The sequence below is a fragment of the Anopheles coluzzii genome, chromosome 2 (assembly GCF_943734685.1).
Source record: "Anopheles coluzzii chromosome 2, AcolN3, whole genome shotgun sequence".
Taxonomy (NCBI): Eukaryota; Metazoa; Arthropoda; class Insecta; order Diptera; family Culicidae; genus Anopheles; species Anopheles coluzzii.
The window spans coordinates 41,488,824-41,513,981 of NC_064670.1; the positions used below are offsets into that span (position 1 = coordinate 41,488,824).

The window sequence follows — 25,158 nt, forward strand, 5'->3', positions numbered from 1 at the left end:
AAAACCAGTTGTATTGCTACCCGGTAGGGTTCAAGCAAGGCTTTTTTTTTCTTTTTGCGCAAGTGAATGTCCCTCGCAAACAGAAACAGGTGATTTTTGTTGTTTCGATTTGTTGCTACCAACACAATCACCACAACCACATACACACAAACACACAAAGATGTACCCTTACACTCTTACACTCATACGTTGTATGATACGCGACTGCGGCTGCTGCTGCTGCGGCTGTAGTCTAAAATCGAAAGACTTGCTTTCAGTTTAGCTGAGCACAAGCGACGAACCCGATCGACCCCGAACGGAATCGGATTCTTTTCTCCCGGGTCCGGGCTTTTGGATATGCAAAATCTCTCGCTTGCTGGCACACCTTGGCACCCCTAGCACAGTTAGCTGTTTTGGTTTGGTGTTGGTGAGCTGAGCGCTCACCATATCCGCTGGCCCGGAGACGAACGGGTCCAAAGCATCCAACAAATCCGCCTTTTTCTAAGGCCCTTTTCCCGTCACGATCACCACGAACGATCTGCACGCCCCGCGCGAGATCCACCCATCCGGGCTCACCTACTCTTCCATAAGATACCGCTAGTGTTGGTGCCGCGTAAGCGCGAAGAATGCGCACATGAGCTCGATCTTCTCGTGAAAGGTCGGTCTTGCGAACGGGTGCAAGCGTGTGTATGGGTGTATGAGTAGGGCGCGAGCGCGCGCGAGAGCACACGCGCATTTAACAATTTATTCAGTTATTTTCTATGCGTCGCTGTTCTTCGTTCGTTCTGATTTTCTGACTTTTCGTACTCTTCCGTCTCGTTCTTGCCTTCCCGGGTGTGCCTCCTGCTCGTCCCGTCCGAGCCCCTCGCCATCTATGTTTGAGGAGCAAAAGCCGGCGGGACAGTGGGTTGGGTGGGGACAGTGTCGCTTGCTCTTGGCTGCCCGTTCCGCTCGATCTCGATGCACGGCCGTTGTTTATTTCGTAAATATTCGTCAACGGGTGCCAAACCGAACGGCGCGCAACATCCCCGTGCGGAACCCAGCATCACCTAGCCCCCCGTTCGGGAGTGCTCGATTCGGGTCGAAAATTCATCGCGTGTGCAGGTTGTATGCATACCACCCCGAGAGCAACCTCGACGGAAACCGGGATCGAGCTGGTCGATCGGGGGTTGCATAAGACTTTCCAGCTTCAGCTGGCACGGTAGCAGGTTGCTGTGGCCAAGCGTCTTTTGAGCGTTCTCGATCGTATTTTTTGTTTCGTGCATCGAACGCGAGTGTTTGTGTGTATATGTGTGTGAAGGTGCTTTGAACAAAATCCCATGCGCAACAATGTTGCATTGAAGAAACCCTCCGGTGCAGTAAAACAAAAAGTGTAGCTGTGTGCAACGTGTGCAACTGCAAACTTAGGCAACGACTTCCTTTTTTTTGCTGTCTTCCTCGCGTGTAAAGTTGCCCACCAATCGCACGAACATGTCGTCGAACCCTTGCAAACACGGTGACCGGGAGAAGGATCAGAATAACAATTTCGTCAACGCGACCGCTCACGGCGGCGCGGGCATCGATCGTGAGGCGCGGGCACGCCGCATTGCATCGCGATCGGCAAGGGAAGAGCACCAGCAGCGGGAAGTGTTGCGGGGCGCTCGCAATCAGCACTACTACCACAGCCACCACCAGCAGCAAAAGTCATCACAGACCCCATCGACAGGTGGTGGCCAGCGGGGTGAAAGAGACACCGCACCCGGGGCCGGATGCAACGGTGGAGGACCGCAGGTGACCGCTAAAGTAATGTGGGGCAATGTCAGTGCCATCAAGGAACTGCGCGACCAGGAGCAGCAAAGCGAACGGCAGCTCGGAACGCGCGCTGCAGGACGTCGACAGTGAGTGCCTTCCCCCTTGCGCAAAGTACCTACCTGCGTACGGGGAACGGCGTACACGTGCGTGTGTGTTTTTGTTTTAATGTTTAATGTTTTACTTCCCAAACGACTCCGGCCCATTTTAAAACACTCTTAGCTCGTACGGCTTGGTGAGTCCCCATCTTCCTACAGCTGCATCTTGTCTAGCTTCGCCACGTTGTGCTGTGAATAGCTAATTTTTTTTTACAATAGTCAAACGGTTTCCCCACTTTACGAATGCTCTCGCTGGAATTGGGAGGACGGGAGACGTCACAAACGTCTAATTCCATCTGCACAGTGTGATACTATTTGAATACGTGTATTAGATAGACAGAAACGGAGAGAACGAACGAAGACACTTGAAGATTGAATGTATGGAACGGGGCGGGGAAGGCACAGAGACTATTACTTTGTAAGTGCAGTGAACGACACGGCGGATCGAGAGAACGGTGATCTAGCAGGTGATCGCCTTTGCCTTCCCGATCGGGACGGTGAGTGCAGGTGAGTTTCATATACCGTTCGGATTCTTTCTTCCACACTTATCTTACACACACTCACACACGTACCGGGACGTACCGCGGGGCCGTTTAACACGGGTTTCGCGTGTCAGGGGAACAAGATGGGAACGTCTTGGGAGCGTTGAAATGTAGGTCAGCTGTGGTGTGGTAGAAAAATGCTAACTGCTTTTATTTTTTCTATGCGATGATTTTTTGTTTCTGTTTTTCACACAAGGCATAAAGTTCTCATACGTACTAATGCGAAGTAATTATTTCAGCAATTACACATTTTGTTTTTAAATAATAAATGAGTTGACAACGTTGTATATTATTTAAAATACAATCGTTGCCATCAAATGATGGGACAAATTGGCCAATATTTGCATCATTGTGACTCCCTATGGCATATTAACTCTATGGTGACGTTTAGTACCACTTTTTTAATGCAACATAATACGAATAATTACCATAACAGTAATAATATTTCTAACGAAATCGTAATATTCAGTAAATCATAACACAGTTCAATAAGTATTGAATTAGTTATGAATTATAACAAGATAAATGCCTGGTGGAAAAATCCGTATATGCTCCAAGGCAAAAACATATGTTGGTTGTATATTGCAATCACGGATTAATTTGTTCATTAACTTACATAAAATTTGTTTAAAAATTCAATACAATAATTTAAATAGAACGCCAAAGCAAACAGCGTAAAGAAACACGTCGATACAAAATATTCCAATTACAATTTTCCAGGGCTTTTTCGTACAGACAACTAGTTTGACACAGAGAGTATGTAGTTATGTATTTGTTTGTTTATTTATTTATTTATTTTTTTATTTATTCATTTTTTTATTTCCTTTACGTAATATTTTTATAGCCTTCGTTGTAGCCTAATAAACTAACTTAAATAAACTATCTTAATACTATCTACTTTACAATATAACGTTAATTAGGGTCAAGATCAATCGACGTATCAATATAAATTGTTTGTATTGTTTGTATTGTTCATTGTATTTAAGTGATTGGCCAAACAAGCGGCGTTATCACTGAATTAAAACTAGAACTTAAATAACTAACACAAAGAGTAGGTTAGACGCAGTGTACAATGTCAAGACGGATCAACAGAATCTTGTAGGTTGGTGCCAGTCAAATAAAGTGTAACGCTGATTAAATGTAAGGGTCAGCGTAGTCATAGGGTCGGTCTCGATGTATGCACGTCTTGTAAATATTGTAATCAAAGAATAAATAGGACGAGTTAAAACTGTGAGACATATACATTACAGCTGTAAAGGCGCCTCCTACGGTCAATACTTACGTGTTCATAGTTTCTTAGAATTCTAACCGGAGTATTTATACTTAGTCTTGCCAACAAATCTAGAGTGTCGATGTTGTGTGTTAGAATTTTTGCCACAAAGACACTCTGACCAATCTGACGGCGATGTTTGGGAGATTGAATACTAGTTAAATGTAGTTAGTTATGTAGTTACATAGTTGATTTTTTAAAATTTTGGCTCAACAACCGTTGTCGGTCAAGGCCTGTCTGTATCATTTGTGGGGTTGACTTTCAATGGCTTTTGGATTACCTCCCATAGCAGGATAGCTAGTCCTACGTATGGCGGCACGGTATATTTTGGGCTTGAACCCATGACGGGCATGTTATTAAGTCGACTATGCGAGTTGATGACTGTACCATGAGACCGGCAAATAATTAAATAGTTAAATTATATGTAAAATTCTACAAGACTATAACTAATCTTTCACCACGCGTAAGAAAAACTTCTCTACGTGCCCAATTGAAAATGAAAATTAGCAATACATGCTATTATACAAGCACATTATGAATTAAATTTTGTAGGTGTATGTTAAGTTGTAATATTTAATGCGATTTGCGGCATTTACTACTTTTTATTGTTATGCTTTGGCTCATTATTTAACGGCTTCGCGCTCGCCAACACTAACCTAGCACTCAGCTCGCTTCGCCCGCAGCGAAGCAAGGGTGTCGAACTCATGGTAGGGTTTCACCAGAAATGAGATTTAAAATTAAATGATACTATTCAGACACTCGTTTAAGATGCACATAAGAAAAAAATACCTTTTACACCAAATCAGAAAAGCTTCTTATCATACTTGTTTTTATTTTTTAATCTTTTAGACATCAGATTCGAGATTTATTGCTATTACTTTTTCATGGCTTCATAAATGAATGATAATGTTAAAGTATTTTTGCAACATAAATTACGGAATTATTGATATTCAGAAGTCCGGAGTGATATTCAATCCGAAAATTAATATTGATGAATCCCAATTTAAACTGCATAGCGTTACGGCACTTCAAAACAAACTATTTACATTCGTTCCGCAACAGTCTTTAGCGATTAGGAAAATGTCGCACTGATCGTTTTTAAACAGCTTTATCAGTGAAAATCTTTCTACCAAGTTCAATTCATTAACATTAACAAAAACACTGTTTCAACTCTAATGGGCAAAAAAACGTCCAGCCGGCACGACACCATAACGTGTTTTTGCGATTGCTTATATCACTTTCTTCGCATGTGTCTTCGCGCCCTTGTTCCGGAACGATCGCGGAGCAGCATTTAATCGGTTGTTTGCTTCCTTCGCTCGTGCTGCTTCTACCGGGCGTTTGTGGTTTTGCGTGTTGCAGATTGGAACCACGCTACCACTACTTCCTGCTACAGCTCGAACGTTTTCCCCGTGCTAGCACAGGTATCTCCCGTCGCTGATGGGCTTTTAAAAGACTCATCTGAATAATTTGCGACACACCGCTACGGGAGGTGACGATCGGCTTTATAATCATCGTCGTCGTCATCGTCGTCGTGCCAGCCACAGGGGCAAAGCATTTTGCGCCCCTTTTGCTCTCATCATATTTCTATGCCAGCAAAGGGAAATGAGGTGAAATTATGCCGTTTCACCGTGGCACGGGCCGTAGGTGCCTTCTCAGGACGTTAAGATGTGTAACTGCTCTTACCGGAACACACCCAAACAGGAATTCAATTGGTTCGCGCACCCGTTGTGTGGCGGGGCCGCGAGCGTCACGCAGCTGACGCTGATGACGATGATGATTCTGATGCTGATGATGGTGAAAATAATGACAGTAATGATCGTGCCGAGGATGATCACCGCAAGGAAGGAGACATCCGCCGCAGGAGACGCTGTCGGGTCGATTTATGGGTCAGTCATTCTCCAGACTAAGTCAAGTTCAAACGCAACGAAGAGTGCGCCTGTGGGAGCTTCGCAGCGTTTGCCTCCGGAGTCTGCTTGGAGCGGTAGCGCATCCTCAGGAAATGCGTTTGTGCTTAGTTTTTGAGAGTTTTTGGTAGTTGGTTCAACACAAGTGTTTTGTGGCTGTTGTGATTTCGTGGGATAAAACTATTGCCGTGTTTTAGCGGACGGATGACAGAATAAGTTGTGAGTTTGAATAAGTTGTGAGTTAACACCGAAACATGTGTTAAACCATGATTTCTAAAAGCGACCCATGGACAGTATGAAATATGTTAATGGAACAATCTGGAAATCGTGTGTGTTGAAGTGTATTTTATTGATTGACCGTTTCAGCAATCACGTGGGTTCAAATTAAATTAATCTAAAACAAGGTTGTGGAAGCAATGTGAACGACAGGTTAAGCATACGCAATGGTGCTAATATTGTTCGTGATATACAAAAAGAAATTTCAAACATGCATATCGAATAGTTATAGTGTGCCATTTTACAACAATAGATTTGAGATTTTTAAATAAAACTGGAAAATTTAAGTGGTTTAACAAAAACACTTTTTTTCAGATCTCTTTTACATTCATTAAACAGATTTACTTCAATTATTAGTTAAAGAGTTGTACTTTGTATTTTATATCATCATTTTTTCTCATTTTAAAAAAAATAAAATAAAAACATATGATAATTTGATTCCTTGTCTAGTTCATTACAGCAGATCCCTTTTTCATAACTTTGGCGATTATTATTTGTTGATTACTCTTTACCCACATCCCTTCTTATTATCAATAATAGTATCTCATTATTGTTTGCATTACAGCTAGCGGTGTGCAGTTTTCAATTGAAGGCCTTCCATCAAATGCGATCAAACATAGATTAAACACATTAAAAACTCTCATAAATCGGTCAAGCCACCCATGTGGAATGGCGACAAATCATCGACAAATGAGGGCAATAAAACGAAACGCCCTCAGTGACACGACACAACGATCCGATATGACCTCAACAAAGACAACAGCGACACTCAAGTGGTAAGTTCAAATTGTACACTAAGGAAAGGGGTTTGGCTAGCGTGGGGTGAAATGTTTGTCATTTTATCGCTTGCTCTGTAATAAACATACTTTCTCTACATCAAGCAACGGGCACTAATTAAAATCCCTTATGACATATAAAAAAGCATAGTTTCACAGTCGCATTTGAAAAGTATTTAGATATTTATTCATGTCCTGTATCAGTGATGCTATGTCTACATTAAACTCCCATGATTTTCAAAATGTTTCCTCATTCACGTCGAAAAAAAATGCAATGTTTTGCTTTTTGTATAATTTAACAGATGCTATTCGAAACAATTCAAAACTGTACATCGTAAACAATAAACAAGCAAACCAAAGGGTCAAACACAGTCCGAGCTGTCGGAAAGCGGGTGTGAAATGCTTACTGTGAGCAATTTTTAAACCCAAAACAGTTACCTCACAACCGGTGGCCATTGCCGGGTACTGAGTGCTGGTGAAATGGTACAGCACAGCGCCGCGTTGTTTCAATTAAGTCTGCGCCTTTTGTTTTGTTAGATTTTACGGCTCTTTACGTGATTCATCGCAGCTTTCGCTGTGCCGGCCCGGGCTTTGTTGTGGCGGGTCGGTTGGATTAGGTACCGTGCGCGGGCATGCTCATAGCGTTGCAAAGGGGCACGAGGCACGTGCATCCATCGGCATCGGCCAGCTGCACGTCTTACTATCACCGCCAATACGAGCACGAAGGGAATGAAAGTAAAAGTATCTTCCATTTGTTAAGCTTGGCGCGATGGCTTTCATAACTTACACAACAGTTATTTATAATATTCTGAGAATCGTATGCTATGGCCGACTGAATGACATTAATTCAGTGCTCTATTGAATAAAGTATTGAATCCACTGCTCTTACTAATATTATTGTATTTTTTTTCCTTTGGTATCTTTTTTGTCTAGCAACTCCCGGATGTGTTTGTGGTTTATGCTTTGGTATCTATGTTTCGCACTTTCCTCGGCACAAGAACTCTCCCTCGTAAGCCACTCGACCGATGAAAACCAGTTAAAAACCGTCGAGCCAAGTACGGAGATCAGTGCTGATCTTCCGCGTCCGATCGTCACGTTGCCGATCGATGCCAATCAAACCAACCACGATACGTTGGAGATAACACCAAGACGACACAAAACTCGACGAAAGGGCACAGGTAGCAGCGGTAGCAGTAGCAGTTCGCATCGTAACAAACCGAAAAAACGAAAAAATGCCATGCAGCTGGCATTGCAATCGGCCGCACGCAAGGGCCTGGAAGCGATGATCGAGCTATATGATAGAGCCGAGCCGAATCTGCTGAAACGAGGTAGGGATGTTTATAGATTCGTTATTAAAGGCATAAAATCAATAACGTGTCATTTGTTTTAGGTGCTGTTTTGGACGCAAACGATCCGGGTGCACTGTTGGCGCAGTTTAGTGCCTCGAACCAGACGGAGATGGATGCCAAAGCCGCCTACGCAACACTTATCGCTGCGAAAACGTTTAAAGAAAGGTAGTTTATGTTATAAGTTACACTTTTCCTTTCTAGGTGAGTTTGGATCTAATCGGTTCTATCATTTGCTTATGATCAATTATCATATCAATTCATTGTGTCATCATTCTTTGCCACAAGAATAGGCAAAGTAATAGAGACGCTTTTATTAATGAATTCAATGGATTTATTAACTGTTGGGAACAATCATAAGATACTATGGATTCCACTCTCAAATGCTGAATTATTAAATCGAACCCTATTGTTTAAAGTAAATGTATTAAAATGAAATTTTACAATTTTGAGGTTGAGTTTTCAGTTTCAGAGTTTTTTGTAGAAGAATTTGCGTTATAATCTGAAACACACTTAGGCATAATGTTATACGACAAACCAATCTAATATTGCATAATTTGAAATGGCGTTATTAAACGAAAAAAATCTATGTTTAAGAATCAGTTTTCACTCGAAAAATTAGGGCGATTAGTTCACTTTAAAAATTCACCACCTAGTATGGATTTAGATGGGCTGTTTATATATTTTTTAAGTTATCCGTAAATAACTAGGGAGCTCAAGTGTTAAGAAATTTTAAACAAAAACATTGAACTTTTCGTACATTCAAAAACATTTTTTTTATAAGAACGTTTGAATCATCACTTCAGAAATGATGAGTGAAAGTGAAAAGAAAATCTTTCTCAACACGAATGAAACGAATCAACGTTAGTTCCTCTCAATCTATTGTCGTGGAAAGAGGTGGAACTCATCATCATTATCATCATCATCTTTGCATCATACTATAGGAAATGGCTCTGCGCAATGCCTGGTGCTGTATTGGTTTATAATTTGTAACATATTTATTGAAACACATATGCGTTTGAAACATTTTTGGGTGTAATGCAGAAATAGATCAAACAACGCTTGCTCATAACGCCTTGTTGCAGTTCAAGCTTCCAAGTTTCACAACCAAACATGAATTATATCAGGAGACGTGACCATTTCAAAGCTCAATGAACAGTACGTGGTAAACCAATTTCATGCCACACAAAGGTCTCTATCGGTGCGATGTAGTATCATACTTAAATATGTACTAGCCTAGGAAAAAACGATTCCCTGTAGCTCGTGTACACGTCAATCACTCACGTACGAATAGCGATATATGCGATGTTGGCCAAGCAAAAAAAAAGGTTCTACATTTCGCATACGCACCATTTCTCTCGGCCCTGTGTCTCGATCATCAGCCACCCGAGTCACACACGCACGTTTGACCTAAAAGCGGAGGCGGTGTGGGAGGAAAAATCAATGCACCCCAATCAAATGGCACTACCAATGCGCACACGTACCTGTATCGATATCATTTCAATATAAACCTGATAGTGTCTGGTTTTCGTTCAGCACGATTTGGCTGCACCGCGTGATTTGGCTCTCGAAAACAGAACCACCACGCTACGCACTGGCGCAATAGAAGGGCGCACACACTTTAACGTCTGCGCAACCATTCGGATCGACGCAAGTGTGGTACGTACGGCGTACTGCGCTGTCCGCTGCATATTGATTACTGAGCGAAGCAACGCTCGCCCCAAAAGCAGCAGCAGCAGTGAGTAGGCGAGCAAAAAATAATGAATGATTGTTTCGCTAAGGAGTTCAACAATTTCGGTGTTTGTGTTTTGGGGCCAATACTCATTTGTTTCATAATTAAATGTGCGGCCAGTGGGTGGGTTGGGGCAATGTTTCGCTGTTTGTTTGTGTTTTTTTTTTTTTGCGCAATTAGTAAACATGGTGTATTAGTATTCAAATATCTTAACAACCTTTGCTGGTGTAGCTTTGTTTGCAGCTCCGCGGAGAGGAGAAGGAGCGTCAGTGCAATGGTCGGTGTTTGCTATGCTTTGCTTATTTAATTGCTCAGTCGAGCTGCTCCAGTTGCAAAGTGGTCTCGTTTGGCGATCGTCATCGACGTGCAGAAGTGGGTTGAATTTGAATTTGCATGCAACTGATGTCCTTATTAAGTAAAGCGATAACCTTTATTACGGCCGTGGAGAGCTTTGTAGTGCACATAAACGATGAATTTATTAAAACAATATCTATGACAAAAAAGACAAGCACTTAAGTATATTATACACAATTTAAAGAGGTAGTCTAAAATACTCTTCTTTTCCTGGCAACACATGACGAGCTTATTAAAAAAGAACAGGAACTTATTTCATCAAGCAACAATGTTTGCAATGAAACAAACTCATCTTCATGGCTTTCCTGCCTTAATGCAGCACAGCGAAGCTCCCACCCGGGCTGGCACGCTATTTGCATGGTTCACAGGCCCCTCCGATTATTAAAAAACTAATTGAAGCGAAATGAAATACTGACAACCGCCACAAAAGGCGCTTATTATCAGTCGTGCGAAAGTTCAAACTCTGCCAGAGTTCATTTTACCCAACCGCATCGATATGATGAAAGCAACAAGCACCCCCTTTCCCCTTACAATGCCGTGGTATTCAACCATCTTTCACATCCCAAGAAAGCTGTTCGAATTCCTCGATGGTCGCCGGGACCACACTTGTCTGCAACGCAATTACACACGATCTCTGCTGTTTTTCTGCAACTATATCAAACCAACCACCATCGCCCGTCTGCCGATAGGGCTTTGGTGGCGTATTTTTTTGTACGTGTCGCTTGTCCTTCCTTTCGTCACGACAAATTGTGATGGACAGCTAGACCAGTAGTAGTGGAACATAGTTTTGCATGCCATGTGTCAAGGCACTTGAGCATCGTGCGAGCAAACGATGTTGGAAAATGTCTTTACATCGCGCTTCTATCGCACTTACTCTTTCTCTGTCTATCTCTCGACTGAACGGTCGGCCTACCCACAATGAGGCAGGCATGAGTTTTTCCCGACCAGTGGTTTCATAACGCTTCGCTTCACTATCAAACTGGAGGAATGAAATGAGGCTGGGCGGGAACAACATCCACCGTTTTTGTCAAGGACCATCTTCGAAGATATTGAGTAATAGGTTTTCCTATATATTTTTTTTCTCTATACCCATTATGCGACTACTAGCGACCGTACAAAGCGGCTGGAATTTCTAGCGCGGGAAAAAACAGTATCTACTGCCCTACACAATAAGCAAGATGGTTAGGTCGGCCCATCGTGTACTGATAACCTGTGAAGGTGGCAGTGTTGTATATTTTTAAAAAAACATTTCAACTGTTGTTACCAAAGGGTATGACATGGTACAGCTCGCACAGGTTGCGTAGGGCAGAGATTAAAAACAAACGGTGGCGTTATCATTTAGGTTGTCCATAAATAATAATTGCTCTTCGTTTTTACGTACGAACGTGTATTATGCTATACATAATTGTATTAACATTTTCTAATATTTGATCATGTTTTTGGAAGAATTTGTGCCATCTTGCATGTTGCCTATACCAAAACCGAGTGCTTTAAGTCTACATAATAACCGTCAAGTCTGTTCTTTGGACTGGTTTCTTCCAATCGAGATTGATTGTAAATTTCACACGCTTCAACAAGCCATCATTGTTTGTATTGGTTTGATAAACATGAGAAAAATTTATTGAAAAACTCAATAAAACGCTCGGGAAATCTATCGCCAAATGACTTGAGCTTGAGCAACATAATACACTTTCTTTTCGCAATGCGACTTCAGTTTTCCCATGCATTATTGCAGCTTACCAATGCGCTCACAATCCGATGAACTCTTCCACCGCAAACTGTGCTTTTGATCTAATCAAATCATAACTCCCACACTCCCGCACATTGATGCATGAGGGTTTTCCCTCCATTGCTTGAGCTTGTGAGCAAACCAAAAACAAACAAACTTGATGCATCACCATCCTCCCGATGCATGGAGGCAGCAGTCGCTCGCTCGTCAGTGAAGAAGTCAGCTATTGTTCAAAAAAGTGATTCCGTTAATAAACAATGAGCAAACAATGCCGTTAGCATAAAAGTGCATGCCCACACGAACCGAGCATATTTTTTGTTTGTTATTATTTGGATTTTCGAATTTGTTGGGTTATGATTGTTTCACAGCCGTCTCGCGCTCGGTCGCTTCCTCGGCGAGGGTCTCGTGCGTGTCTACCTGCCCAAATAGATACACCACCACCTTGCCATTACACAATGCCCGGACAGCAAACGGACACGGCAAGACAAACAAACGCACCGCACAACAGCAGCTTCATAACGATGAGAACCTTACTTTCCCATATGGGACCGTAGGGGATCCGGTAAGGTAGGGCGAACACAAAAGCGAAACTCATGAAGCAAACAAATAAAAACGCAGCTCCAGCAAACCATGGTGCCAAAACGCCGGCAAAGAAGAATTCATCACGCAAACCGCTTAAGCGTCATCATCAAAACAGGCCTAAAACAGGCGGAGAGACTTTTCACACCCGCGATTGTCTGTTCCCGGGGGGTAGTAGGGCCTTTTTTTCGTTAATCTTTGAATGATGCAAAAACGCGCTGGGAGGGAAAAACGACACATAACTGAAATAAAATTATGAGACCCACTGCACTGTGCACGGGTGGCGGGATCAGGCAGAAAGCGTTGGGACCAAACAAATAAGTTTCGTTCGGTAGTGCTTACCGTGAGGTTGACGGCGGGCTGTGAGCGATCGTGGCACAGGGAGGGAAGCTGGCGCAGGCATTATTAGTTGATTACGGTGGTGCCTTATGGTATTGAAATCGGTCGTTGTGAGATGATTCAATTATGAAGCACAAAGCATCGGTTGTAAAAGTAAAGACTTTTTGTATTACGATAAAGCGCTGATGCAGGCACGATCTCAAATGATCACATTTACAGTGTAGTCTGTGACTAAAAGATGCTCTAAGTTAGTACAAGTTTTGGTTAGGTTACCAGTTTCAACCCATTTTACTCAACCACGGGAAAACCTTCCTGCCTTTCCGCTTGGTAGGGCTTCCAGCAACGAAGGCTTCCGCGTTACGTTGTGTCACTCGCCTAATGGCTGTGTTCGCCTTCCCACAGCTCGCACTTCCCACCAGGTAGCGGGAATCGCGCGAAACCTTTCGATACATTTCTAATGTCTCCGTTTTGTCTTTGATTTCAAATTGCACAGCAAAACCAAACACAAATATAATTCACCATTCCTCGCAACCTACTTACCCTACCCGTAGGTTGACACACACCACTAAACTAATCCATCTGTCTATCCCCGCTCTAAGAGTTCGCGTCAAGAGCCACTTAATGTTCGCTTGTCTCATAACGATCCGACGTTTGGCAAGGGAGCGCTTGGGGTGCAATTTACTACTTGATTGGTACCATTTCTGCGATTGATTAGTTGGTGCCTGCACTGACTACCGGGAGCGGTCGAAAAGCAAGGCACCGACCAACCTGGACCAGACGATCGGCGACCCACCGACGACCGACATTCGCAGATATATCCGGTGGAATAATCTTTTAGTGGACCGATCGTAAAAACAAATCAACACCCGTGCCAGATGCAGCTGGTTGGGTTGATGGGGAAGGGCAGCCCAGGGAACGGGAAATGTGGTCCTTTCACCACAACCAGAGGAAACCGTATATTATGTGATTTGTGTTATGTCGAAGATGATTAACGGTTGCTTCGGTTCGGTTCCGATGACGGACCGCGACGTAGCTGGATGGATATTTGCATTTCCGCGTGTATCGAACGAGTTTGCTGCTGGTTATTAATTTCAGCATCGAGTCTAACAGTGCACGACGGTCACATTATCTTACTTGTTAAATTAATCAACTGTGTACTTTGTTGTGTTTTAATCGCAACAGGCCTGATGGAGTTTTTAATTAGATATTTGGTAGTTTCTTGCCATAAAAAGGAATTGTTCGTGTTTCATCACCTTCGTCGGTATTTATGTTTTTATTTGCAAACCGCTGCGGGCACGACTACTCTTTGCAGCTTCTCAAAAAAAAAAAACCCGCCACAGTCGCAAACACTGCACTGTTCGAACGGTTCCCCATGCTTTCCAATAATGGTAACTCCGAAAAGAAAACAAGTCAAACCAGTGTATGATTCAATGATGCAAATGGCGAACATCTTCACATCATCACCACCCGTACACCCTGCCCAGAAGATCCATCGATTCGAGTACCGTTCGAACACCTCCAAACCGCGGGCGCTTATGGACCGAAAAGCAACAACGAACCAAAAAAAAGCAACCAACCCAGCATGCCATAAGAGCCACTCCACAGCGACAAGCATGTGTTACGGACGTCGAACCGACCGAAAGACCCCGCGCTTTGAGAGAGGTTACAATCGCGGCACCAAACGGCGATGTGAGTTCGATGAATTAATTCTCACCTTATGTAAGGACCACCCCCCCATATGCACAAGCACTTTCTCCCACACACACACACACACACACACACACAAGGGAGGGAAGCAGTTTTCGGCGGAGTAAGTTTTTAGTTTTCCAACCCCTCCCCCGACCGCCCTCTCTCTCTGTGGGCCGCGTGTGATGCGCTTTGCCATGATTGCTGATAACCTCATCTCGTGCCTTCGCTTGGCAGTCGAAAAACAGGTTACGACGAACTGGAACCTGAATCTCCTCACCACACACACCGGTGCGCTTTTCCCAGCCGCTCATGCTCTGCGCGCAAGATCGGATGGCCAGCTTTGGAGGGTTTGAATCCTCCAAAGCATTACGTTACGTAGCGGAAGTATCGTGTTGCAGACTGTGTAACTGTTTCATCGCGCCCCGACACGTTGGGGGAGATGGTTATGTTGTGGGCTCGCTGCTCGATCACGCATCGCGGGCCGCTTCTTCAGCGCTCCAATGACACAAGCATTCGCAGCAGCCGCCTCGGTGGAGGTTTCGGTGCTTTGCGCACATCGATCCAACAGCATACTCTTTGCTATTTTGCTTTTCAAGACTCACATCCTCTTGAGCCTGTTTTTTTGGCTTCTTAAGAGGATTCGTCTGCCTCGGTTGTGTCATAGAGGGTTGATCCAATAAATAGCTCACCTTTCTTTTTTTTGCTGCTAGAAACACAACAAATCTCTCAGTTTGACGATATATGTAGCGCACGAAGTAAGGCTAATGGATCTGTGCCTTATGCTAAGTGGGCTCAAAAAAAGCAGGAAAATCTCAATAACAAAATTCACGCTTGCCAGTGACAAGCTAATATTAGCTTCTTCATTCGAGCCAACGAGCCGTAAAGCTAACACCCCAAAAAAGTCACGGTGTGAAATGTGAAAATGTTACGACCTGACAAAAATCATTCCCGGTTGCAGCTTACGAAATGGATTTCAAATTCGAAGTTTGTATTGGATTTGAAAGTCAACTTAGTTGAGTTATTTCTTAATGATAAAACTATATATAATTTGGGTATTAAATAATTATTGCTCATCATTTCCATGAAAAGGGGTCCAGCACTCCAGATTGGTATATTTTACTCTCCCAGCGTGCGCATACGATACGAGCTCTGATCTCAATCCACCCATTGTGGAGCAGCGAAGAGAAAAACAGAGGTAATTTCCACCCAAAAAAAAACATTCGGCCTCCAGAGTACGAGGTCGCTTGCGGAACCGATCGTTAAGTCGGAAGATCGCCCCGCTCGCATCTGCATAATTGCATTAGGTGCGCTCCGATTTGTTGACCGAAAAAGCAATAAAAAAAAACACTCACACATTATTCAGCCAACCACTTGGGGGCAACCCAATTGACGCATTCGATATGTTTTCCCGTCAATTATAGCCTCCCTTCCCTGGCCGTCGTCCCCGTTTTATGATCCAAAACGATCGTACCCGGATCGTACGACCTGATTTGGCCTTTCTTTTGCCTCGTAGTCCTCTTCCCCTTCTCCCTCCCTCCAGTGGGCATCAAGTACCGGCGAAGCCTTTCAAGACACTTTCTATTTCCGGCCATCGGCGGACCACGCGCTGCAGGCTGCGGGTAGAAAGTAGTCTGCCATCGCCGTTTCCTTGTCGGGGTGACCACCGCAGCATCCGGAGGCATCCGCTGCATCAGGCACTTTCCAACTGGCCCAACCTTCAACCGGGACGGGACTGGGTAGAGCGGGAGACAAGCGGGCTATGGCAGGCTTCCTCGGTGAACTGGAACTGCCAGGCTGCGCCGAGGCGATTTTCACTTTGCGATTCCGATACACTCATCTCAATACCCGCGCAAGAAGAGCGTACGGGTGTGAGCAAAGAGCAAAAAAACCAAGACGATCGCAAAGGCTGCGCAAAAGGCAATACAGCGTAGCCTTCTCGCGCGGTGAAACTTTCTCGTTTCGTTTTTCTGTGTTTATGTCGAGTTTTCCTGCCCCAAAGTTCATGCTCTCTCGCACGGCGGTGCGCGCAAAAGGTCTTGCACTTTCTTTTCTCCGCTGGTTGCACCGCCGTGGAAGGGTGACGGGCGTTTGGTTTGGGCGACGCATGGCAAAGCCCACGCGGCCACTGACCCAAAAACAAGTCACCGCACGGCAGGGCTGGGTGAGAGGAAGTTTAAACGGCTTCGCACCGTGCCGTGTCCCCCGATGAAGGGGCGGATTGCTTTAATTGAATATGGACGCTTGTTTGTGTGGACGAACTGGCGTGACGGGGCCTGATGGATGTTGTGTGTCCGGCTAGCTGTCAAATGTTGAGTGACGCGATTGAAAGGGAAATAACCTACAGGCGGGGTTGAACAATCGAGTTAGATGAATGGTTGGTAAACGGGCGGCCTTTCCTGCGGGGGTATCTTTCCTGCGGTTGGAGTATACATATGCAACCAACAGCATGATCGAAGATACGTGCACGTATAAATTCGAATTAGTTTATTTAATTTGTTTTTAAAATATCCCTAGATGACCTTCAAAGAATATTTAATTCTAAAAATAATTTTTACTCGCAAAACATGCTTTAAACGACTTTAAAAAAGGACACCTCAATTCACAGTGATGCTACCACGTGCAGTGGTAAAAACTCCAACCCAAAAACTCCACCCTGCTTCAACCCATCGCACATTGGCACAGCTAGTAAGAGAAATGGTAAATAACCTTCCTCCCGTAGCACGTTCATCACCACGTGTGCCAGTTTGCCTGCGGTGAATAGCAAACAAATCCGACCAGCCCCCGTCCGTCCCGGCTACACCCTTTTGTCATGCGCCACAATGCGCCCGCCCGGTTGCATCGCCCAGATCGGATCGAACCCGATGGGGGCTCAGCCCTGATCTCGACTCGCGTGCAGCCAGCACGGGCTGCACTGCGGCGCGCCGGCCAATCGCGCACAAAACTGCTCACCAAAATAGCCGTGCCGTGTCGGTTTCGTTCGTTTCGGGATCACCGGCGTCAAGTTCAGCGCGGCGACGCGACGAGACCTTTCCGTCAAGCCGCGGGCACGCGCGGTCGGTGGATTTACTTGGCAGCGTCGGTGGAATTTCAATTTCACTCGTTTCGCATTGCGACTGATCAACAGTTTGAGCGAGCCCAGCACACACAAGCCAAGTTTGGGGCTTTTGGCTGCTTAGGACGACCTCCTTACCCCGTGGATCAAGGGGACAAGGAATCGTTCTGAGGGCTGAGTCAAGAATATCCTTCATTTTCGCTACTTTGTCGTACTGTGCTTGAGTAGCTTTGAAGGATGCAAAAATATCCTTCAATTTTCAATTTCAATCAATTTGTTTGTTGATGTATTTATTAGTTTTTAAAACGTCTTTTATTTCTTTGTATCCATTTCATTTTAATCGTATTGCTTTATTCTACTTGGCCTAAAAAAAGATCATTCCTACAAAAACGTGAACCTAAAATAGCCAGTGGCTGTGGCCATTAAAAGCTATAAAATCAATCAACCCGAAAAAGACGTAAAAAAGCAATAGATTTCGATAGGCGAAGAAAGGAAACCGGAGCGCTTCGTGACGAAACCCTGTCGGGACCGGGTAGCCTAATGAGGAATAGGCTCCTCTATCTTTCATTCCAAACATCGTCAATCTTAACCACCAAATCGAGGTGACTTGATTTCCCTAATTTTTTGTCCAACGGTTCAGTAAATAGTGGTACCGAGACTTTATCCAGAAGAAGAAGTTGGAAAAAAACAGCCAAAAAGGTAGCAAAACGACACTACGAAAATGAAACAAACGACGGAAACGACATAATACCCGCGCGCAAAAGAAAGCACATCACACAAGACGAACTCCATAAAATGATAAAACCCGAATTAAAGGGAAAAAAAGAAACTGACTAAAATACAGCAGCAGCAGCAGCAGATCGAAACAGTACGCTCCAAAAGAGAAATTGCAATAGGGTCGTGCCAGTGTCGCGGTTCACGACGATCGTCCGAGAAGACGTGCGATCGTTCACTTTCTTTCCCCGTTGCTGCGCACATGCTTACGGCGGCGTTACGGCGCGTTACTGGTGAAGCTTCAATTCCGGTTCAGCAACCGTTTCCGTGGTGCATCTGTTGAAAACAGAAACACACACAAAAATAAAAAACCGGTGACACTCACGTACGGCTTCGCTTTGATTAGGAACGTGAGCGGGGAAAAAGTAGCTTAGGGCGCATGAAAGTTAGAAAAAAAAGCTTTATGCCTGCTTCGTACTGATACCATCATCACGTTCAGCACGGGAGTATTTTCCTTTCGCCCGCAAGATAAACCCCTTCTCCCCGAACCGATTAAGTGGTAGGAAATTGCAGTCATATAAGGGATGGGACAATTTCTTCGACCGTGCCTCCCCGGCTGCCCGTGTGAAAAGAGATATGTGAAACTCTGCCGAAGAAACTTCGACCGGAGAAAGATCATTTATTTAACAAGTCTGGTTGATCTGCTGGATCGTAGTGCGACGGTCAGTACCACTCTTTCCGTGTGAGTGTGTTTGTACCGAACTTTTTTCCTGCTCGTTCAGTGCATACAGTTCCCCGCCCAGCCATGCACAGTCTCAAGAAACTCGCTCAAAAAAAAAGCCCCGACCATCCCCACTCTTGCAGGGTGCAAAAGGGCGAAAAGATCATCCCCCAAATAAGGCATCACGCCAGTAGGTGGGGAGGAACGAGGAAAAACACAGCCACCGTCCGTCCCCACCACACCACCAGTCTGCCAGTAGTGCCGAAGTGAGAAAGCGAGCCCGCGCGATCGGAAGCGATCGCCCGTCTCGGGGCGCATCGACCGTGGTGGAAAACTTTATAAATACGATCGTCACGATGGCAAGCCGTGTCAGTGCGGTTCACGTTCCGTTACAGTGCGGTGCTCGTGCGGCCCGCGAAACGCAAAAAAAGCCACAGTGAACACAAGTGATCGTAGAGGGGCGGGCGTGAAACCGTAGAAGAAGGAGCGTAACCTAGAAAAGGCGGACTACGTAAAACCGCACACAACCGCGCTCAAAATGCAACCGTGGTCGAGTGAAAGTGAAAGCGGACAGCTCGTGCGGAGGGGTTCCGCTTACGCCGAACCGGGCTGAGCGGGTTGCGAAGATGAACTCTGATTCTAATTTGACCGCAAGTGATAACTAGCGCTAATAGTTGTGATGTTTGTGACTTTTTTCACGCGCCGTGGTTTGTGCGTTCGCCAGCACCAACGTGGAGTATGTCGCGCTCGGGCGGCAGGCACCGCCGAAAATATCGCTGAAGAAAACGCCGCTGGAAAAGCTGTGCCCATCGCGGGAAGCGCCACGCTGCGTGCCGGCCAGCCTGCGCTACAGGACGCACGACGGGACGTGCAACAATGCGCGGCGGCCGCGCTGGGGCTCGGCCCAGATGCCGTTCCATCGGTTTCTGGCCCCGGAATATCAGGACGGTGTCGAGGGCATACGGTAAGTGAAAATGTGTGAATGAGCTGGTTAGAAATTAACTTTGTGAAATGTGCATATTGTGAAGTTGTACTTGGAAAAGAAACACCCTCAGGGACATAGTGAGCGATTAGGTGAATTTCAGTTAAGTTGAGTGGATGCTAGGTTTCAAAGTATCTAGAATTCCAGCAGTCATCATAGAATCAATTAAATGTTACTAAGATATCATACAGAAAATGGCATTAATAGAATGTTTACAATTTTTGCGAATTTCTTGTAACTCAAACCTTTTTTTTTTTTTTCAAAAGAGAATAAAAAAGTTTTATACCGAAAATTAATTTTGTTAATTAGTATCAAAAATATTAAAATATGAAAGTGTGTGATATCCAGCTTAATTTAAATGTTATTAAGATTTATCTCATTTATAGATATAATAAGTTTTGAAAAATAACTTTTAAAGGTTCATTTGCTAGTTTTTTCCTTCCCATTATCAAGTTACTCAAGAGTCAGTTAAAAGATCTTTGCAAGAGTTAGAGCAGTTATAGTATATTCGAACGAAATCTAGCCATTCTGAAAAAATGCTAATTTTGCTATCGTTCTCTTCCATCATCCAGCCGGTCCGTAACTGGTGCGACGCTACCCTCGGCCCGCTTCGTCAGCCTAGTGGTACACGGCTCGCGCAACGAAGAAGCGCCCGTGACGATGATGCTGGCCCTCTGGGGACAGCTGATCGATCACGACATTACGGCCACCTCCCAACCGCGCAGCATTAACGGTTCCACGCCGCGCTGCTGCAACGGCGGCGAAGAGAGTACCCATCCCTCCTGCCTACCAATCAAGGTCCCACAGGACGACCCCTGGCTGTCGCATCTCGGTGTGCGCTGTCTGGAGTTTCTCCGCTCTGCCCCGGCCCAGCGGCGCGACTGTCTCCTATCCTGGCGCGAGCAAACCAACCAGGCCACCTCCTTCCTGGACGCATCGCCCATCTACTCGAGCAATCCGCGCTCGTCCGACAATGCACGGATCTTTCGCAACGGCATGCTGCTGTTTGGGCGCGGGCCACCCCACGAAGACGTCTGCTTTCGGGCGGCGCTTGCCAATCAGTGCATACGGCCCGGCGACAGCCGGAGCGGCGAGCAGCCGGGCCTGCTGATGATGCACATGATATGGGTGAACGAGCACAACCAGATCGCGACGCGGCTCGCCGACATTAACCCGCACTGGAGCGACGAGAAGGTGTACCAGGAGACGCGGCGCATCGTCGGCGCACTGTTCCAGCACATCACCTACCGGGAGTTTCTGCCGCTGGTGCTCGGGAAGGAGGTCTGCCGGCTGTTTGACCTGGAGCTGGAGACGAGCGGGTACTATCGGAACTACGATGCCAACGTGAACCCGACCGTGGCGAACGAGTTTTCGGCCGCCGCCTTCCGGTTCGGCCACTCGCTCATCCAGAGCACGTACATGCGGGCGGATCGGCACCACCGGTTCATCGCGAACAATGTCAGCCTGCACGAGGACACTTCGGAGGGGGACTTTGGTGGGCCGGGCTCGCTGCACCGGTTGCTGCGCGGCATGGTGAACCAGCGGGCACTGAAGCGCGATGAGTTCATTACGGCCGAGCTGACGAACCATCTCTTCCAGACCAAAAGTAAGTGTAGGGCGAAAGGTTTAAAGGAGGAGATGGTTTAACATTCTTTAAAAACGGTCTGAACGCTAATATCGTGCTCGAATTTGCACTTTCGCTTGCAGGTTTTCCATTCGGGCTCGATCTGGCCGCCATCAACATCCAGCGGGGCCGCGATCATGGACTTCCGGCGTACGTCAATTGGCGTGGACCATGCGGTCTATCGACGATTAAGGACTGGTCCGACTTGGAGCGCGTCATGGGCCCGGCGTCAACAAATCGTTTGCGCAAGGCCTACCGTACCATAGATGATATTGATCTGTTTGTCGGTGGTTTGGCGGAACGTCCGGTAGTTGGTGGTATCGTAGGTCCCACCTTTTCCTGCATCATTGCGCAACAGTTTAGCAATCTGCGCAAGGGTGATCGGTTTTGGTACGAAAATCCGGGCTTTGAATCATCGTTTACCCCTGCCCAGCTGGAATCGATCCGACAGATTGGTTTTGCGCAGGTCCTTTGCCGAGCGCTCGGAGGAGGCGGTACACTGCAACCGTTTGTGTTTCTGCCGGCCGATTTTGGTCAGAACGAGAGACTTTCGTGCGAATCGCGACTGATGGCGCCGATCGATCTGACGCCGTGGAAAGAACGCGACCCATTCAACAACGACACTGGGGACGAAGACGAGGACGAAGACGAAGATGACGAAGACGATGACGAAGCGACAGTAGCTAACGGTACGGCATCTACGACCGACCTAGAGACTGCACAATCCTCGACCTTTTCCTCAACTACAACCACCACACGACGGCCCACATTGGTGGCCGAGACCTCCAGCAACGTCATCAACAAGGTAGACCTCATTACGAACGGCAACACCGGTGTACAACCGAACCGACAGCGACCTCAATCGTCGACACTGACAGTGGGACCAACCGTGATCATAAGCAACAAAGTGGACTTTACGCCATCGACATCGACGCGACCGAAACCAACTGCACAATCGTCGACCGCGACGGCCATTGACAACAAACTCGACCTGAAGGTGACGACGAAACCTACCCCGAAACGTAAACCTACCCGTAAACCGACCACAAAGAAACGACCGACAACGTCCTCTGCCACCAAACCGCTAGTGACGAGCAATTTGGACTTTTCACGCAACGCAAACGGTACGGTAACTTCGGACGCAGACACTACCGAACGACTTGCGCGCACTAAGCGAGCGACGACTAAAGTTAGGGAGCAGGAGGCACGCTACGGATACTATCAGACACCCGCACCACCTACAGACTATAGTGACTATGACGAAGATTACAATACGGACTACGATCTACCGCCACCGTACCTTGCCTATGGCTACCATCGACCAACTACCAAGACGACGACGACTACTACTACTACGCAACCACCACCACCACCGTACGGGTACTATCCCCCATACGGAGGAGGCTACTATACGGCCCCACCGACGCCACCTCCACCTCCTCCTCCGCCCAACCCTTACTTTGACACTCGCAGACCGTTACGCACCACGACCCCACGACGGCGACTGTCGGACAAACTGACGCTAAACGTCGACGCACCACAGCACAATGCACCACAGCGACCACGCACGTCAACGGTCCGACCACCGACCGACAATAATCCTCACAAAACACCTTCCAATAAACCTTTCAAACCATCCTCACTCGCTCAAACTTCTGTCTTTTCTGTGGACTTTAAAAGCCTACCCACTGCGGGACGTAGCCTATCCACTAACAGTAGTGCCGCTCTGAATGATACTGTCCTCTTCGCTACTGCTATTAACACTACTCTCTCCAAAGACGACTCTACTGTGCTTTCTCGAACTGCTGCTACACGCTCTGGGGTTTCCACTTCCGGGGATCTTCCTATGAAACTTTCCGAATCTTTCTCTATCTACGATTACGACAATGACTATGACGATGCGGTACCGAATCCTACCCGACATACGTCCACTACTACCAATGACAATGACAGTGACCGACTCACAATACTACCGCTTGACGAACATGACGGATACTTGCGACCGGAGCAGACACACTTTGAACCTCTCGTACGCCCATCCGTAGTTAGTACTGGACAGACTTACCGAAACTATTATGGGACAAACGAAACAACGCAAACAATACACTACGCTGACTATATGAACGGACGAACCTCTGGACCTTTGTACCGAGACACAACAGAAAACTACCACCGATACGCACCGGCTCATCACGAGCAATTACTACTAGACGACTACTCAGACAAGTACGTTGGACTCTTCCTGAACGGGGAAAAACGAGACAAGGACAATGGATCAATCCTGACCAGAACGAAACATAATCGACCGAGAATGATTGACGGCGACGACTGGACGGGCAAAGACAGTCAGCCGGACCAACGTGCGATACGTGACGACACAGGCAAAGACAGACGAACGTCGGTGACGAAACAGAAACACAAACGACCGACCAACCACCGACTGAAGACATCGACCAAAAAACCGAGTGCCATCTCGTTGGTACCATTCGTGCTGCTGACCAGCATAGACAGGTACGTAAAAGCAACGACAAACGCCCTGTCCCACTAATAGATCAACGTAGATTAAATGTAAATGTAAATGTAAATGTAATCTTCCTTCCAATACCGTTCTCCACAGACCAGACAACTGGGTGATGTACCATTCCAAACCATCAAAACATCGCAAACCTCCGGCGGCAGTGCCACTGCTGAAGAGTGACACCTTTTCGCTTAGCGAGTTCCCTACTCCCATTGCCGACCCGGATTGAACTGAAGCGTTGGCGAACGTTTCTGTCCCACTTCCTATGCATTTCCATGACTTTCCATGACTACCTTACAGCGTATTTTACATTATTATCATAATATGGTTAATTATTTATTCCACAACTTAACATAATTTTATTGCAAGATAAATCGCATATCATATACGAACATTATTTGGCTTCTGTTTTTGAAAACCAATATACAGTGATGACACCCCCAATGAACAAAGGAGGTAGGAAATGATGAAATAAACTAACAAACAGGTTAATTTGACCAGACTGGCTTCAACTGAGTTCATTCGCCTATATCAACATCAAAAAAACTAGTTTATAACTGAAAAATTTGATAAATCAAAGTTTACAAAAATGTCATTCTCTGTGCGTCAATGATTCCCATAAAAGTGAGGATTGGATTCGAGAATCAGATTTAGTGAAAAAGTAATGAATAATAAACGGTCTGTAGCTTATTACTCAAAACAATGATGTAAATTTGACAATGTAATAATAATGTGGAGGCGTCCGCCATTGAGGCAGGGATAACGGACTGGCAGACTCGGACATTCCTGAGGTAAGCCAAGACCGCAAAGCGGTTGTAGCACCGGATAAGTAAGCAATCGACCCGCTATCCCAATAAACGGTCGCATCAGTTCCTTTAACACTGAACACTGATACAAACCACCTAGCATCACTTATCGAAAACGAAGGACATCCAAAACAAGGTTAGTTGAAGATCCTCCATAGACCTTGCTCCATACTTTGTATACGATAACAGGTGACATAGCACAACTTCTCCGAACTGTCACATACATAGGTTTTTCAGTAGGCAGAATTTTGCACCCACGAAATTTCGGTTCGTGAATTTTCGGCCTAACGTTGAAAAAATTATGTAATAATCCCCGCCATCAAACATTTTACGAATTTTG

At 45.7% G+C, this 25,158-nt stretch overlaps 1 protein-coding gene across 2 annotated transcripts; it reads left to right on the forward strand.

Moving 5' to 3' along the window:
* The first annotated feature begins 1,896 nt into the window (after positions 1 to 1,896).
* Positions 1,897 to 24,406, forward strand: LOC120950498 (uncharacterized). 2 transcript variants are annotated; one of them, XM_040368583.2, is made up of 8 exons: positions 1,897 to 2,372; positions 6,423 to 6,633; positions 7,567 to 7,961; positions 8,024 to 8,147; positions 19,613 to 19,852; positions 20,443 to 21,476; positions 21,578 to 24,005; positions 24,112 to 24,406. In XM_040368583.2, exons 2-8 carry the CDS (start codon positions 6,527 to 6,529, stop codon positions 24,239 to 24,241), a joined length of 4,458 nt encoding a protein of 1,485 aa, XP_040224517.2. In that variant the 5' UTR covers positions 1,897 to 2,372; positions 6,423 to 6,526; the 3' UTR covers positions 24,242 to 24,406. The 2 variants fall into 2 exon arrangements, with proteins under 2 accessions (XP_040224517.2, XP_049462078.1); XM_049606121.1 differs by lacking the exon at positions 1,897 to 2,372 and adding an exon at positions 5,685 to 5,800.
* The last annotated feature ends 752 nt before the right edge of the window (positions 24,407 to 25,158 follow it).